The sequence below is a fragment of the Somniosus microcephalus genome, chromosome 16, assembly GCF_052327205.1.
Source record: "Somniosus microcephalus isolate GS21.2 chromosome 16, FLI_Smic_1.0, whole genome shotgun sequence".
NCBI lineage: Eukaryota > Metazoa > Chordata > Chondrichthyes > Squaliformes > Somniosidae > Somniosus > Somniosus microcephalus.
This window is the reverse complement of record NC_141002.1, coordinates 44,471,139-44,487,517: the sequence shown is the minus strand read 5'-3', so window position 1 is coordinate 44,487,517 and position 16,379 is coordinate 44,471,139. Positions and strand designations below refer to the sequence as shown.

At 42.8% G+C, this 16,379-nt stretch overlaps 1 protein-coding gene across 1 annotated transcript in view; it reads right to left on the bottom strand.

Moving 5' to 3' along the window:
* The window catches only part of wnt5b (wingless-type MMTV integration site family, member 5b), a 154,893-nt gene extending 147,657 nt beyond the window's left edge, over positions 1 to 7,236 (bottom strand). Inside the window, exon 1 of the mRNA XM_086008895.1 lies at positions 5,961 to 7,236. Coding sequence (XP_085865021.1) covers positions 5,961 to 5,966 — 6 coding nt within the window. The 5' untranslated portion in view covers positions 5,967 to 7,236. The remainder of the gene's footprint in view (positions 1 to 5,960) is intronic.
* Positions 7,237 to 16,379: the final 9,143 nt, after the last annotated feature.

The following is a 16,379-nucleotide window of genomic DNA, read 5'->3' as shown; positions in this document are numbered from 1 at the left end:
CTACACAGAGACTGGACACTCTGTGGCAAGTGACTCAACTCCTGGCCCCTCAAATCCTCTCCACCATCTACAAGCCTCAGGTTAGGAGTGCAATGGAATACTTACCACTTTCCTGGACGGGTGCAGCTGCATTAACACTCAAGAAGTTCAGCACAATCCAGGACAGAGCAGTAAAAGAGTTAAAATTATAAAAATGTTAACATCTTTTGAAGGTTACTTATAGTGCAGTGACCTGAATCTGAGTAGTAATGTACTTTGGTGAAACCACTTTGCATTGATGTGAAAGTGGCAATATAACTGCACTGTAATTAATCTTTGTTTAGACTTTGTAATCTGGGCAGGAACCCTAGGAAGTACAGTTAAAGTCAGTTGATGTAGGCAAAATATAGGCAAGATGCATTGGCCTTTCATGTGTTTAATAATAATCCTAAAATTACAGTAATGTTCATATTATTTGGGTTTGATTATTTTTAATGGCCAGTATTACACAGAAAATGTTCTCTTTTAATATCTCACTTCTGTTTCCAGTCCTGTTCAAGTGATCTCATTGACTCTTTATTTAATAATGGCCTCATTTAACTAGCATCATTCTGTTCTTGTTCAGTTTTATTCATGATTTGGACATCTTATCATGAGTTCAAGACATTCAGATATAACTTAGACTGAACTCACTAGTATGCTCATGCATTCAATCACTTATTCATGCTCATTAACACACATGTACATACACAGTCACCAACGCATACACAAACAAAAACTGCTCCAATTCACTCACATGCTTATAGGTCAGTAAAAGTAAATGGTCTGCATCAGTGCAAACAGTGTGAAGCGTAGTTCAAATGTGAAACCACCCAAAGCACATATAGGTAAAAGATACAATCTAACACAGCTTTAGCTTTACAACCCATTGTAGCAAAGTGAAGATTAAAAGTTGCAAATGCTCCAACCTTCATTTTTTTCAATTCTTACAGCCAGCAGAGAGCCAACAAGACAGTCAGCTCTCTCTGTAAACATTAAAATGTAATCAGCATTTGAACGCTAGTGAATGAAGCTCTTCTGATGCAGGCAGTTATACATTCATAACAACTTACATTTGTATAGTGATTTACACAAAATATCCCAAGGCGGTTTAAAGAGGAATAGATGCCACGGAAGAAGAGGAGAAAGAGGAGGAGGATGAAGAAGAGAAAGAGGAGGAGGAGGAAGAGAAGAGAAACTTTCATTTAAATAGTCCTTTCCATGTCCAGGACATCCCAAAGTGCTTCACAGCCAATGAAGTGTTGAAATGTTGTTGTTGTTGTAGTAATGTAGAGCGGTAAACCAAAAGCACGGTTGAAAAGATAGGTTTTGAGCAGGATGTTGTGAGGAAGCTTTTAAAGATGTACAGGAAAGTAGTACCTGTACAGCAAAGAGGTTTACGGAAGTAATTCTGAGGCTGAAGGGTACAGACTGGGATCCATGGCTGGAGGACGTTGCAGAAATAGGGAAGAATTAGGTCAGTCAGGGATTTATAAACGAGGATGAGGATTTTGAATTGTGTGCTTTGGAGAACAGGGAGCCAATGGAGATTGTCAAATGTAAGTATGCATTCTACCATAAACTTTATCTATTAATAAAAGCTAAACTAATTTCCTCATAAATTTGGTAGCCATATCAGAAGTATATCTCTACTCAGATTCTCTGGCGACGTCAAGATTGTTCCTTTTATGGTATAATAACTGAATAGGGAAGATATATTGTGACTTCATCAGGAGTTTTTTTGTTTGGTGTTTTCCCCTCCTCTACTGAAGCTGACTCATGCGGATGTATGTTCTACAGCTACCGGCCAACCTCCAGCATCTCATGCAAGTTGTCGTTCTTCGTGTGCGAGACTAAACAAGTGCTGGCAGGCTTCTCTGACCACTGGTGGCATCACAGCTGAGCCCAATCCTGTCCTCACGCAGCAGTCAGGCAATTGCACCGTCCAACAGGGGTCACTGGGTCCTGAGCAAGAGCAGGAGCTTGGCTAGTTTTCACTTCTCAAGCCCAGGAATGTGAAGGGAAATCCCCACACCATCAGCTGATGTAGCACTGGCTGGGGATTGAACTGTGGACATTCCTGGTCTGTGTGGCTGAATTTCACACCAGGCAGCACAATTCCAACTAAGCCAGATCAAGATAGCTTTAAAGTAGTATTGATGGTACAAAGGGATGACACCAGTTAATCAGGAGTTCTGTGAATGGATGTAGATGGAACAACGGCAACTGTGTAATTGGATCGGAGTTTTTCTGTCATGGGAGCGGATGGGACATTGAAATCGAGTAATTGGAAGAGAATTTATGTGTAATGGGAGGACTGGTGATAAATTGGGATTGTGCGACTCGATCAAGATTTATATATAACGGGAAATGGATGATACTTTGCGATTTGACCCGTGAATTAAACAAACAGATATTAATCATTTATGCGGTTTACTTTTCGGTGTCAATATTCATTGCTTTACAGTTAAATGTTCCTTTTGAAATGAATTCGTTCTTCGAACTGATTATCACACAGAACTAGGTAACCACTTTAAACACGGGGAGGAAAAACTTCTTTCCCCAAATCCCAATCCGGCCAGGAAAGAGCTGCAGTAACAGAGTTCTGCCAGCGAGAGGCAACATTCGCTACAGGTTAGCTCTGGGATTTCTGTACTTTTTGAAATCCGATCACGCGAACTCGGGAAGTTTTGCGGATGAATGAACTTGGTGTTGGAGAACCTGGGTACGATTGGTTTCTGGAGTCTCCCTTTCCCCCTCATTCAGTGCTCTGCTGGATGAGTTTGGGCCACTCGCATATTTAAACTCTCTTTGATCTGACAGAAATGACTGGTGGTGGGTTCACCTGAGTGCATGTTATACACCCATCACTTCAATTAATGCCCTTAGTTAAAGCAATGCTGATTCACTCCATGGAAAATGCCCGATGTTAAACTACTTGTTTTACACTTCTATCGACCCCTTTGCCTAACCGCATCTCAGTCTGTGCTAATTAAACTTCTGCCTACTTACAAAATACGATGTGAAATCATCGAGAATGTCTCCAAAATCTGCAAGACCTGGTGCGTGAAAAGACACTGCGGATCGCCCGCGCCTCTCTTCATTATACAGATAAACCATTCAACTGGGCGCAATCGGAATAAATGGATCCAGTACAATTAGTTTGGCATAAAAAAGTGTTTTTTCTAAATCATAGCCATGAATAGTGAGTGAGCACACGATGAGAATGATGTATTGTGCACTAAAACACACCAATCTCTCTCCATTCGAGTTCTGTGTCGCCTTTCAGAAGCGCCGGTGATGGCGGAGTGCTGCCCTGAAGCTGGTCGCCCAGCTCCGCGACTTTCACACCCTGGCGAGATGAGAAGGCAGCGCTGGTGTGCCGGGAGTGGGGAGCCCTTTGCTCGGGAGGGGGAGGGAAAGGGAGGGGGTCTTGTCTGGATCAGGGCCCGCGGTCTGACTTAACGCAGATCTGGTTTGAATCAATACTGGGCAACATCATCCCCTTTATTGACTTCATCTGAACCATTTAAAATACCTACACGCTTCACCTATCTTTAGTTTAGTGTGGAACCGCACGTCGGGAAATAACTTCTGCAGCCTTTACAAAGAAATTAAAGTTTAAAGTACTTGGTGATGACCACTTCATTGGTTATAGAAATATATTGTATTATATTACACAAAAAACTGTACTTCCGCGCTATTCGAAGTTACTTAGCAGTCTGATGGTTAGTAACTATCGAAAGAAAGGTTTAAATATAATAACCACTTTACACTCGCACTCAATAAGCACGAATGTAACGCTAGTTCTTACAAAGCCTCCCATGAAAAGTTGTGCGAAACCCTTCTCTCCTGTAAGCGCCCGGAGCTGGCCCTTTTCGTGTTACGCGACATTTTGAGAGTGGTATTCCCGAGCTCGGCATGTTCTTGTTTAAATTGCTTCACAAAGCATTTCAATCTGCCAGAAAACGTGCTGGAGCCACGGACTGATCCGGACACATTACAGGGCTTTCACCCGGACTGATCCGGACACATTACAGGGCTTTCACCCGGACTGATCCGGACACATTACAGGGCTTTCACCCGGACTGATCCGGACACATTACAGGGCTTTCACCCGGACTGATCCGGACACATTACAGGGCTTTCACCCGGACTGATCCGGACACATTACAGGGCTTTCACCCGGACTGATCCGGACACATTACAGGGCTTTCACCCGGACTGATCCGGACACATTACAGGGCTTTCACTCGGACTGATCCGGACACATTACAGGGCTTTCACTCGGACTGATCCGGACACATTACAGGGCTTTCACCCGGACTGATCCGGACACATTACAGGGCTTTCACCCGGACTGATCCGGACACATTACAGGGCTTTCACCCGGACTGATCCGGACACATTACAGGGCTTTCACCCGGACTGATCCGGACACATTACAGGGCTTTCACTCGGACTGATCCGGACACATTACAGGGCTTTCACCCGGACTGATCCGGACACATTACAGGGCTTTCCCCCGGACTGATCCGGACACATTACAGGGCTTTCCCCCGGACTGATCCGGACACATTACAGGGCTTTCCCCCGGACTGATCCGGACACATTACAGGGCTTTCACCCGGACTGATCCGGACACATTACAGGCCTATCCCCCCACCACCCCAAGGGAACATGGGCTAAATCAGATGGAGGGGGGTCTGTAAACCGACTCAGGGCCTCCCCCTCCCCCTCCCCTTCACGCACACAAAGAGATCAATTTCATGGATCGTACCCCGATCACTGAAACCAGCAGAGATCGCCTGTCACTCCACTCTTTCAATTTAAGCATGCGGTAGTTAATGTTCTTATCCCTTCCAACCAATATAACAACCACCAGGCACAGCCAGCCTCCCCCTTCGCAACCAACCAAAGCCTACCACATTACAGCTGTAAGGCACATGTGTGTCAATGTCAGTTCCCAAGGAGAAATTCGCTTCTTCCATTTAAAATCAGTCGCTCCGTTAATGGTTTGTCTTCCTTCAGCAGCCGTAGATTTTTTTTTGAGGGGAGCAGGGTCGTCGTGGATCCAAATGTCCTCAAAATGAGAACTCACTGAGTTAATCTTCTATTAGACTTGAAAACTACCGACAGATATGTTGGTACATGGAACCGCCAGAGATTATATGCACTATAGAGAAAAGTAGGACGCAGCAAAGTTCAAATCAGACAAGTGTGTGTAGGTAGGAGGAACAACACAAGAGTACTTGGAACACTTTATTCCTTACTTAAAGTCGAAGAATGAACTAACATTTAAAAATGTTCATGTAATATTTGAACAAATGTATGGAACACAGGAAGGTAAACTGTCTGTAAAGGCAAGGCATTGTTGTGAATTAGACATTGAGAAGAGCTTTAAACGTTGCAGCTCAAATACAACTGAATTCCACTAAAGCAGATATTTGCTTTATAGAGGTTGAGATTATTATTATTCCACGTCTATTGAGATTACAGTTTGCATGAAATTCTTTCCCAGTACTTATGAAGGCGTGAACTCAGAAGTAAAAGAACAGCGATAGAACAATTAGGGGCAAAAGTAAAATGACATTCACTGGGGCAATGAAAAACTAAATGCAGTATAGGGGGAAAGTAGTCCCAGATTGGGAGAGGTAAGATAGATGGGTTGAGTGATAAAGGCATCTTATCAATGTTCTGTTTCAACTCTCCAAACACACACTCCAAACAAAGTAAAATAAACACCTATGTAACAGGAGAACAATACTGCATCCACTCTGCAGCATTCTGCTGTCAAGTGCAAACAATTTAGTGACAAGACGACCATTTTCAATACCAATCTAACGTTTTATGTTCATCCATAATAAATACTTCTCATTCATTTTCACATCTCTCGCTTCATTAAAAGCAACTGACCAGAGGGGAGGTGAACACTCACTCACCTGCATGTTCAGGGTCAGGATTACTGGGAAATATCCAGGCTCTTGCGGTTAATCAGAGTTCTTCTATTGGAAAGCAGTAAAATTCTCAGGATGAAGAAGCCAACAAAGTCACCATGAAGCAGTTGGTTCTCAGGAGTCCAGGGCAGTAAGAGGAATGGAGCTGGCTTGTGTGAGCATGTTGCACCTGTTATTGAAACTCTTTCAGGTTTAGATCCATAACTCCACACCAACACCAGCACATAAAGAGATCCGGCAGACGTACCAATCCTTGAACTCCACTCGTTCTCACTTCCCCCTCACACACATTCAGCCGATCTCTCCCCCTTATTACTGCTTGTTAGTTTTTTTCTGCAACTCTGTTACTTTCCGTCCTGTACTTCTTTATTCCACTTTTGTCTTATGACTGAAGTTAGCTTTTGGTTTTGCAAGTTTTTACTTTTGTTTTGTATTTGAATTATTGTTATTGTACCTTCCCTCTGGACGCAGGCTATTTTACCTGAGGGACTGAGCTATTATTTGTTTTCAAATCGAGTGTCACTTCATCAATTCCGTGTTGTTTGTGTATCTTTGTTTGCCAGCCTTGTCTGTCAGAGCCCGGCTCGGTTGTAACGCGGTTCAGCCATTTCACAAACTGGCTGTCACATGAATTGCTGAAGAAAATGCTGAAAACGTGAGCCCACTTGAAACAAATCACAAGGCTCACACAAAGTACCTTCTCTCCCGGGCGTTTTTTTTTTAGTAACCTTCTCCAGCGGCAGCAAATCGATTCAATCCCCACTTCCAATGCTCCCAGCTGCGATCACTCGGATCTCTTCTCGAGTTCCCAGTTTCCACTAACTGGCTATTTTGGTCCACACATGCACCCCTCACTTTGACAAAGTAACACATCCAGCAGTCCAAGAATCGCGTTGAGCCGACGGTCACTCTCAGCCCCCCGGGGGGCAGGTATATCTCTGAAGTACACTTATAGTTGAACGTGCGAACTTCTGCAAAGTAGCGCAAAAGTTTTCAAAAACTTTTTTTTTTCCTGCCTTATTTTTTTGTTTAAAAAGGAACTCTGCCTTATCTAGCTGGCGCTTTCCCCTCTCTCCACCCCTTTTTGGATCAGTGGAAGCTCGACTGGTTGCTGCTTGATCTTTGTGCAGGAGACATTGTCCTCGCCCGTGTGCCGAGGTCCGGTGGCTGGAGGTCAAGCTGCTGAAGTTGAGCAGACTGGTTTCAGCCAAGCGCTGCTCCCGGAGTCCGGCTGACTTCACACGGCTACCTGAGACAGAGAGCCGCGCCTGCGCACTCGCCGTCCCCGCCGCCCTGCGCGCAGCCCAGTGACAGGTTAACGCCTTAAAGCGAGACTGGCCCGGATCTCAAATATAAATTAAAGTCATTCACAACAAAACAAATGTAGTATTACTGTCAAAGCTTTAAAAAACTAGAGGGGAGGGGGAGTTAGTATTGATACATTTTTATCAGGGTTGAAACTGCAAATGAAATCCGGGAAGATTAGAGTTCCCGAGTTTCGGGGTACTCTATTTTAGGTATTGGTCGTGTTATAACCTTGTGCTCATTCGCCCCAACAATAACAATAAGTAGAAAATAATACCTGAATAAAGCAGTTAAAAGCAATTAAAAACACTTCACCATCACAAATTCCCCAGCCATCCCTCCGCCACACACACCGCCTGTCCTGTACCCATCCACATTTCCGAAATCATCCAAATGTTTCGGTTATCTCGTCCGTTCAGTGCCCATAACCGAGCTTTCCGACGCGATTTTGCTTAAGTTTCTTTCACTTGAAATCTTTATCCGAGGCTTTCCGATTGACCGGGGTAAAATTGGACCTCCCAGTCTGTTGACAGAATTGTGGAACATTTTATCCCTGCCTTTCTAACAAAGTGAATACCAGCGAATTTCATATCAGAATAAACTTGAATTTCCCTCAATTTTTACAGCAATTTTGAACAGTTCTAAATTTCCTGAACACCTTTGCAATATGTTTAAGTCTCTTTTGAAGACTTCTTTAGGAAGCGAATTCGCTAATTATCTTTTCGTGGTCAGATTCGTATTTCCCTGTGAAACGACGTGTGTTCGAGAACATAGGCTTCCAATTTATTGATCAGCTGTGTTACTCAAAGACAATAGTTTATTCTTAAGTACGGTATTGTGCTGCTTTGGAGGACTGTTATATACTGTAATGAAATGTATTTTATATTTATCTATATATAGAGTTCTACTATATATGCGCGCGAATACACGAGCACACAGATTTATACTTGCACATACATGTATATGTACAGACAAACATATCTACAGCTGAAATACGCAAACATGATTATAGGACACGCCTACATGGATATAAGCATGTCTGCATACAGGTCTATACACAACAGTATTTGTACTTATATACAAACAAATGGGCCAACTTACACCGTGTGCCTTGCTCCTTGTTCATTTGTGATTAATGCATTATCTTGATGGGCCAGTCAATAATTTCCTCTGTTTGTTCTATCTACATATAAACCACATGGCATTGCGAAAGAGATATCCCAACACTTTTACTGGATCTTTTGTAGAAGGAGATTGGGCTTCCTGTTGTGCTTAAAAGGCGAAGTTCAGGAAAATACACACCTACGTTCCAATGAGAAACGAATTTGGAGAAATATATTTTTTGCTAATCAATGAATTTATATTAATTTCACAAAATATAACATTATTATTCCCTTTATCTTTAAATAACGCCTACTGGTCCATTTTGTGGAGACTATACGATATATCAACTGGCATATGAACGATCCTCTTTATATATTATTGAATAATTTAGGGATATTTAACGTTTGAATTAAAGAAAATGGCCGCATAAGACTTCGCAAATGGAAGATCGTTATTACAATTGTTTTAATTACACCAATTACATTTTACACAGGTTTATTTTTGGAGGAGTGATATATGTTACACCTCTTATAAAGAAAGACTTGCATTGTTATCGCGCCTTTCACGACCACCGGACGTCCCAAAGCGCTTTACAGCCAATGAAGTACTTTTGGAGTGTAGTCACTGTTGTAACGTGTGTTGTAATGTAACTTATCTAGCCAGGTTTCAAAAAATATGTTCTTGACGAGTTTATTAAATAAAAGGTTACAATTCATTTGTGTCGAAGCAATAGCTGTTACACAATACGTGGCAAACCAACATGTGCTACAATCAATGATATTGGGTGGGTATAAACAAAGTTGCCGATGGTACGAATTCATCAGGTAAACAAGTAATAAATATCAAAGAAATGTACACTTTATGTACAAGAATAATCAAAAGCAACCCCTGGAACCGGTCTATCTCGCCATCTAGTCTGATCTCTGCTGCCAAGTTAGCGTTCGGATTTCGTTTTTTGTGATTGAAGCAGCGAACGAAATACTGGATGGTTTTGGAATGGCGGGGCCAGGTCACACACCAGTGATAGAATGCGATTTCTAGTTTGGGATCACAGCAGGAACAAATGCAGTTTTTTTCCTCCTGTAGTTTGTTACGTTGAAACAAAGAGTAGAGCTCCCCAAAACCAGCACATCCCACAGTTGCAGCACAGAATCATGCTCTCAATTTGTACAATGACAAAGATCATCACGGTGCAGGTGCGATGAAATAGTGTTCCAGTGCAATGAATCTGAGGTGGTTTGTTTGTCTATTTCAGGTGAGATTAATCCTTAAATTCCTATTATTTTTAAAAGGGGAGACCGTTATGGAAAGTGTACATGTATGTGTGTAACAATATTTTATGGGTATTTCATAAAATAAATCGAGTTACTCAACCTTTATCAGGAAACGGATCATTGGAAGATAAGGAGTAGAACAGAAACTGAGCATTCGAGATATCTAATATCCGGGAATGAATCAAAGTCTATCAGAAGTGAGTAGATTAGTTGCATTGTTTATATTACAGAAATGGACAGGAGGAAGTGATAACAATGTAAAATATGTTTAATCGAAAAAGTATAACAATACTGTCAATAGATTTAATTATAGCACTTTGCAGCCTATCGCCATTTGTAAACTGTTAAATGCGCAACAGTCCACAGCATAGTAACAGTGCGTCCTCACATTATAAACTCCTGATGAACTCAACTCTTATCGGAGCTTCCTCTTCATGAGACTGGAGCTGTTTTATTGATACAAGTGTAGCTTCTACTGGAACCGGGGAAGAGTCGGAGTTGTTTTAAAGGCTGGTTTATAATCAGTTTGTTGTCACCGAGGTTGCACTCAAAGTAGCCATAAACAATTTCATTGTTGATACAAAGGACAACTTTGGCAAATAAACTATTTTGTGCAATAGACTTTCCGTAGTACATATTCTTAAATGGTGTAACTCAATGGCGGTCAAACATGGTGCTGCAGTAATTCCGAAAGCAAGAACTTATATATATATAATATATACAGAATACAGATAGCACCGCTCACGTCCCAAAAGGCTTTACACGCAATGAGTTACTTGAAATGTAGGCACTACTATTATGTAGGCAAACGCGGAAATAATGCTTGAGAGTTAAATATTGGCCAGGGCCTCTGGAGAGCTTCCTGTTCATAGTATAAGGCTATGGGATCTTTGGCCACCTGAGCAGCCAGATAGGCCTAGGTTTAGCGTCTCCTCTCAAAGATGGCACCTCCACCAGTGTAGCATTCTCTCAGTACTTATGTGCTCTCAAGTCCTGTAATCGAGCTTGAGTCCACAACCATCAGACTCAGGCCAGAGTAATATTACTGATCCAAGCTGACACATGCATGAGAGGTGTGCACTGTAATAAATCAATGCCAAGGTGAACTGGAATTTAAGATAATGGCTTCTTTCCATGATTCTATAGAGATTAGATCCTATGGAGTTTGTCCTTCAGCCGTGTTTGTATTACTCATCTGTCAGTGCCATGTACACCCCAGGTTACCATTAGACTTAGTACCATTGTACATCCTACTATTCCAGTGGGATTATTCAGTGTCCTCCTTCCCAAATAACCCCACGAGAAACCATTTCGATATGCCTCCACGTCCTAAGGTGGCGCTGTCCTATTTAAACTAGATAATACAGGTAAGTGGAAAAGTTATTCAAACATAAGACATTTGGAAACATGAACATACTTTACAATCCCGTCGTCACCTGGCCCTTGGTCTCTTCAATTTCCGTGTGTAAAATTCTGTTTCTGAAGCATTAGCTCATTAACTTCAAAGCCCCAGTTTAAAGACAAAGAGCAGACAGGCCGTCCACAGAGCAGAGTTAAACCCCCTAACGCCGCATCTTCAAGGATCTGGGCGTATATCCAGAAAATATCGTTCTCTTCTTTGGACTGTCGCTAATTTTGTAACGGGTCAGAATGAAGGACAGTCTCTCCTTTACTTATAGCCTGCGCTATTTCGAATGGAGTATTTTAAAACTCGCTCACAAAACCTTTGAGATGGTGTGGAGCGCAGCTTGTTTACCGTGAAGGTCACCACATTGGTGGATTTGCTGCTTTTCAAACAGACAGACTAATTGCTGTATTTTGGCGTTATTTTAGGATTTAGTTATTTCAAGCATTTTAATTCAGTGTATTTGGCGCCGCTGGCAAACCGCATCATTCCAGAAAACACACCCAACGTAATTTGGAAAATGGTTAAATGTGAGTCCCTCTTTTCTCCAACATCCATTCATCCTGTTTCACTGTGCGGCTGAGCGGATGTGAAGCTGGTTATATTCTGAATATTAACCGCTTCATTTCCGAGAACATCGCCGAGAAACTACCTCGAGGAGAAGGAGAACTTCCCAACAAAACGTTTTCATTAAAAAAAAGTCTCTGGAGTAAATGGATCAAAATAACAACAAATGCTCTTTTCGATCTTTTTCGGCACCAAGACACCTTAAATTAGTTGCATAACATTCGAGCATTTTTTAATATTTTACTTTTCCAGAACTGTCGAACGCCCCCTCCCCAGTGTCATTTGGATTTTCAGGAAGCATTTAATATTAATCCAACTTTTCATTCATGCTGTATCTAAATGTAGAATTCCACACACTGTTAGAGCATTTTCTATTCTAAACGTTTGAAGAAGGACTCTCACAGGTGCCGGAGCGGGAAGTGGGGCCGCGATCACATCACTTGTCAGAGACGCTATGACTTTTTTGATTTCGCCAAAACTTTTCCGTGTAGACAGCTGCCTTTAACGTGGTAACGTGAATATCAGTCACTGTGAACAAGTACAGCATAGCTCAGCCAATCTAGTATCAAAAATGACAATGAATTACATTACATTGAAATCTATTTTGAAACCGCTTGTTGCCATGGAATGGGAAGAGATTTGAAGACGAGCAACCTGAATTGAAAGGATGTCCAAAGATCCGGGTGAGCATCTCCTTTTTTCTAATTATTCTACCCAATAGGTTTGTGTGGAGTTGAGACCAGAATGATTGCCATCCTCTCGTCTTTTCAGAGAGTCACAGGACGACGAGTTTTGAATGGGCTTTCAGGGAACTGATATGGATGTGATATTTGGGAGTATATTAAGCAGGCTGTTGTACAGACAGAAAACAAGCGATTGACGCTCTTTTTCTCCCATTCGGTTGATGTTAGATGCAGCCGGGGAACAAATATACAGCACTCTCCAGAACATTGAAATAAACGCAACAATTACTTTGCAGTTGCGAACTGGACTTTTAAATAATCGAGTTATGAGGGTAAACGATATTAAATGTCATTGGAGCGTGTAATTAAGAACACATTTGCTGGCATCGCGGAAGAATCCTTAGGGCGGACCATTGACTTTGAAGATCCAGTAAGAAACATTCATTTTGTTCAACACTGGAACCGGAATTGTGTTGGTCATTAAAAAAACAGATTTTGAAAGTTAAGTCCAGTGCCTTTGCTCTTAATTATACGAGATTACATTTCTTTAGAACACAAGGCTATTTCCGTTTATGAGTTCTCTAAATTAAAAGTCAAGGGGATGTAAACCTATTTTGCTTCGTGATTGGGCGTCAGATGAATTTTGGTAATAGTGCGGAGTAGTAGAATTTACAGACTTGGGATTTACGAGGATTCACAGAACAGAACTTGTTTTTTTATCAATGAATCAAACCCTCTGCCTTCTTGTCATTGACTCGATCTCCTTCCCTGGCTATTCACTCAGCTTGAACCAGATTGTACACAACCTCAGCATTTTATTCTACCCATGGCTGAGTTTCGAACCCCACATGCGATCCATTAAGAGTTCTTACTTCTAGCTTCAACATTGCTACCGCCCTACCTTACCAACACTGCTACTAAAATTCTTATCTAAGCTTTCATCTTGACTTCTCCTTTGGCCTTTTTGCTGCCCTCCAAATCTCCATCTTCCGTAAGTGCCAAACCATCCAAAACCTCACTGCTTGCATCCTGTTCTGCACTAAGTCTTGTTTTCCCATCCTCACTGCCCTACAACAGCTCGTCATCCCCCAGTGGATCACATTTAAAATCCTTGTCTTCATCTACACATTTCTTCATGGCCTCACCCCACCCTACCTCTGCAAACTTACATCTCTTTTTTTTATTAATTCATTGGATGTGGGCGTCGCTGGCAGGGCCAGCGTTTATTCCAAGATTTTGAGCCAGCGATGATGAAGGAACGGTGATATATTTCCAAGTCAGGATGGTGTGTGACTTGCAGGTGGTGGTGCTCCCATGCACCTGCTGCCCTTGTCCTCTTGCATCCTCTGGCGTCCTGTACAATCTCCTCCTTCCAATCCACCTTCAGCTCCTTGGCTCTACTCATTGGAACACCCTCCCAAACCCCTCTGACTCTACTTCCTTCCCCACTTTTTAAAGCTTTCTCAAAATTAATCTATCTGGCCAAATTTTTGATCACCTCTCCAAAATCATCCATAAATGCTGACCATCTAAAGCTTTTATTCTGCTGCAAAATACCTTGGGATGTTTTCCTTCATTAAAGGCACTAGATGCCAATTGTTTGGTTATTAATGGTAAACAAGAACACTGGGGTAAGGAAATGCAGTTGAGTAGTCAGGAGTTGACTAGGAAGGGGATCAAAGGAGCAGGAGTTGGTCTCCTCACATTTATTGTTGGAGGTGAGGGAGGAGGAGGCAGAAGAGGGTGGTTTGAGAAGATGATTAGTGGTGAAGAGAAGCCTGGTGTATTTTTTGCCGTCCTGGATGATCTTAGAATAATGGGCGGTCTTAGCGATGGAGAGCATAGTGCTTTATATCATCTAGCCAAGATTAGACCGTTATTCACCAAAGACGTTCAAGTCTGCATCTCTTGGACTTAAGGGAGTGGAGATGAGGGGTACTTCGGGGGAATGACTAGGGTAAGAGAGTCTCATGATTTTAGTGGAGACAAGGGCATCAAAGGTGGTGGAGAGGGTGTGATTTAGTAAGTCAGTAGCTGCAGAGATGTCATGAAGAATTGTAGGCCAAAGGCCAGGTGGTTGGGAATTAGACAGTGCAGTGGTAAGGGACTTGAGGGAAAGTTTTTTTCCGGGGCGGATATGAAAATAAGTGGGTTTAGGAGGGGGAAGGGGAAACGGGTAGAGAGTGATGTAAGGAAATGGTCAGAGATTGCCTTATTGGTGATGGATACGGAGCGTATAGCGAGGCCACATGAGATGATAAAGGTTTAGCATAGCTTCCTTACTTTTGCACTGTATGCTTCTATTTATAAAGCCTTTTTAACAGCCTTCTCAACTTGCCCTGCCACCTTCAAAGACTTGTGTACATACACCCCCAGGTCTCTCTGTTGCTGCACCGTCTTTAATAACCAGGTGATTCCAGCTTCTCTTCTACCATCTCCAGTTGCTCACCTGTGCCAGGTGGTGCTCTCAATGTCCTGCCTTCAAACCCACTTGGAAATTCCCCCAGTGTGGATGTATCTGTGCTTTTGCTAGTCAGAGTGAGATTGAATGACAGGGTTTGGTGAGAGGTACATGGTTGCTCCTGATCAATGACTCTTCACTCAGCATCTCCTGGCAAACCTTCAGGCTCAGAAAGAGAAGACGTGTAACCAATAAGTCCTTATTACAACTTGGTGCCATGCAGCTAAGGGCAGACTATCGCTCGGACCTACGGGGCTCCAGACAAATATCGGGCCCCTGTTAGAACTCCCCATAACAGAAAAACTGCAGACAACCGCTCATTAGTTTCATTTAATCATAGTACGTTACATCAATTGCTATATTAGTGCAGTGTGGATGAATTGTCCAGGCCTATTTCTTCATGCATTTTACCACACGTTTGGTGGTGGTGTTGAGCGGTGGCTCAGTGCGGAGGGGCCCCGAATGTTCTCAGTGCCCAGGGCCCCAAGAATTCTTAATCCGGCTCTGCCTGTGACCTCCAAGTACTGACGTGGCACTTTGTTTAATGCAAGCTTTGATATCAGTGAGTGCATGACTGAACAGCATAAAGGAATGGTTAGTGCGATATAGATATTGAGCTGAGGCCAAGGCTCCGACATCCCGAACTCCTGTTTTCTCTTCAAAGTCTTATCCATGTAGAGTCTACTGTCATTTTAAAATGATTTTTAAATGAATTATCCAATAGTTCAAATTGAGTCATTTTAATTAAACAGCACAGCCAAACACTACAAGAACACTAACATATGCCATCAAACATCAAAGCAACTATTGCAACTTGAACACTGTACAAGTTGCGCAACGCAAAATTTGGTCATTTCACAGAAAACTCTAATCGTGGGTTGCTTTCTGCCAGAAGCACATTCATCCACCAAGAATGTAGCCCAAACAAAAGTCCCATCGGCACATCTGGCTTAGTTATCGTCCACTTCCTCAGCCGTCGCACAAACTGGAAACCATGGCCATGGTACAGGCTGCTTCATCCACCTCCGCCTGCTCCGACTCACTTGCACCACTTCTCCATTCTCACTCCCGCAGGCAGCAGCATTCCTGTCCACCGCATCTACAATTTCTCTGCCGGTCAGCAATCCAGATTTCAGGACTACCTGATCAACACTGACAATAGATTCAAAACTCGTGTCTGCCGGCAGTTACAACAGATAACTCGTGGGCTCAGCGAGGTTCGCTGCTTCCGAGTTGATCGTTGGCGCCCGTGTGAGATCCTTAACTGTGTCAGATGCAGCCGCGAACTCTGCTGGTGGGATGAATTTCCGGTGTAAATAGCAAGGTCCTGCTTTCAGACACAGGCACTTCCCGCGAGCCGAGTGTGTCAACTCTCAAGGTGACATTGCTGCTTTGCGATGCTATGTTTCAATCAAAGGGACGTAGCCGATCACCCGGAATAACAGCACCGTAAAAACACGGGGCGGGGTGGGGGCTGTAATTGTCAGTCCCAGTAGCTTCCTTCCCATCCCGCACAGGCCCGCTACCAAAAACCATCAGCACAATTCACTGACGAAAGGTCATCGACCTGAAACGTTAACTCTGTTTCTCTCTTCACAGATGCTG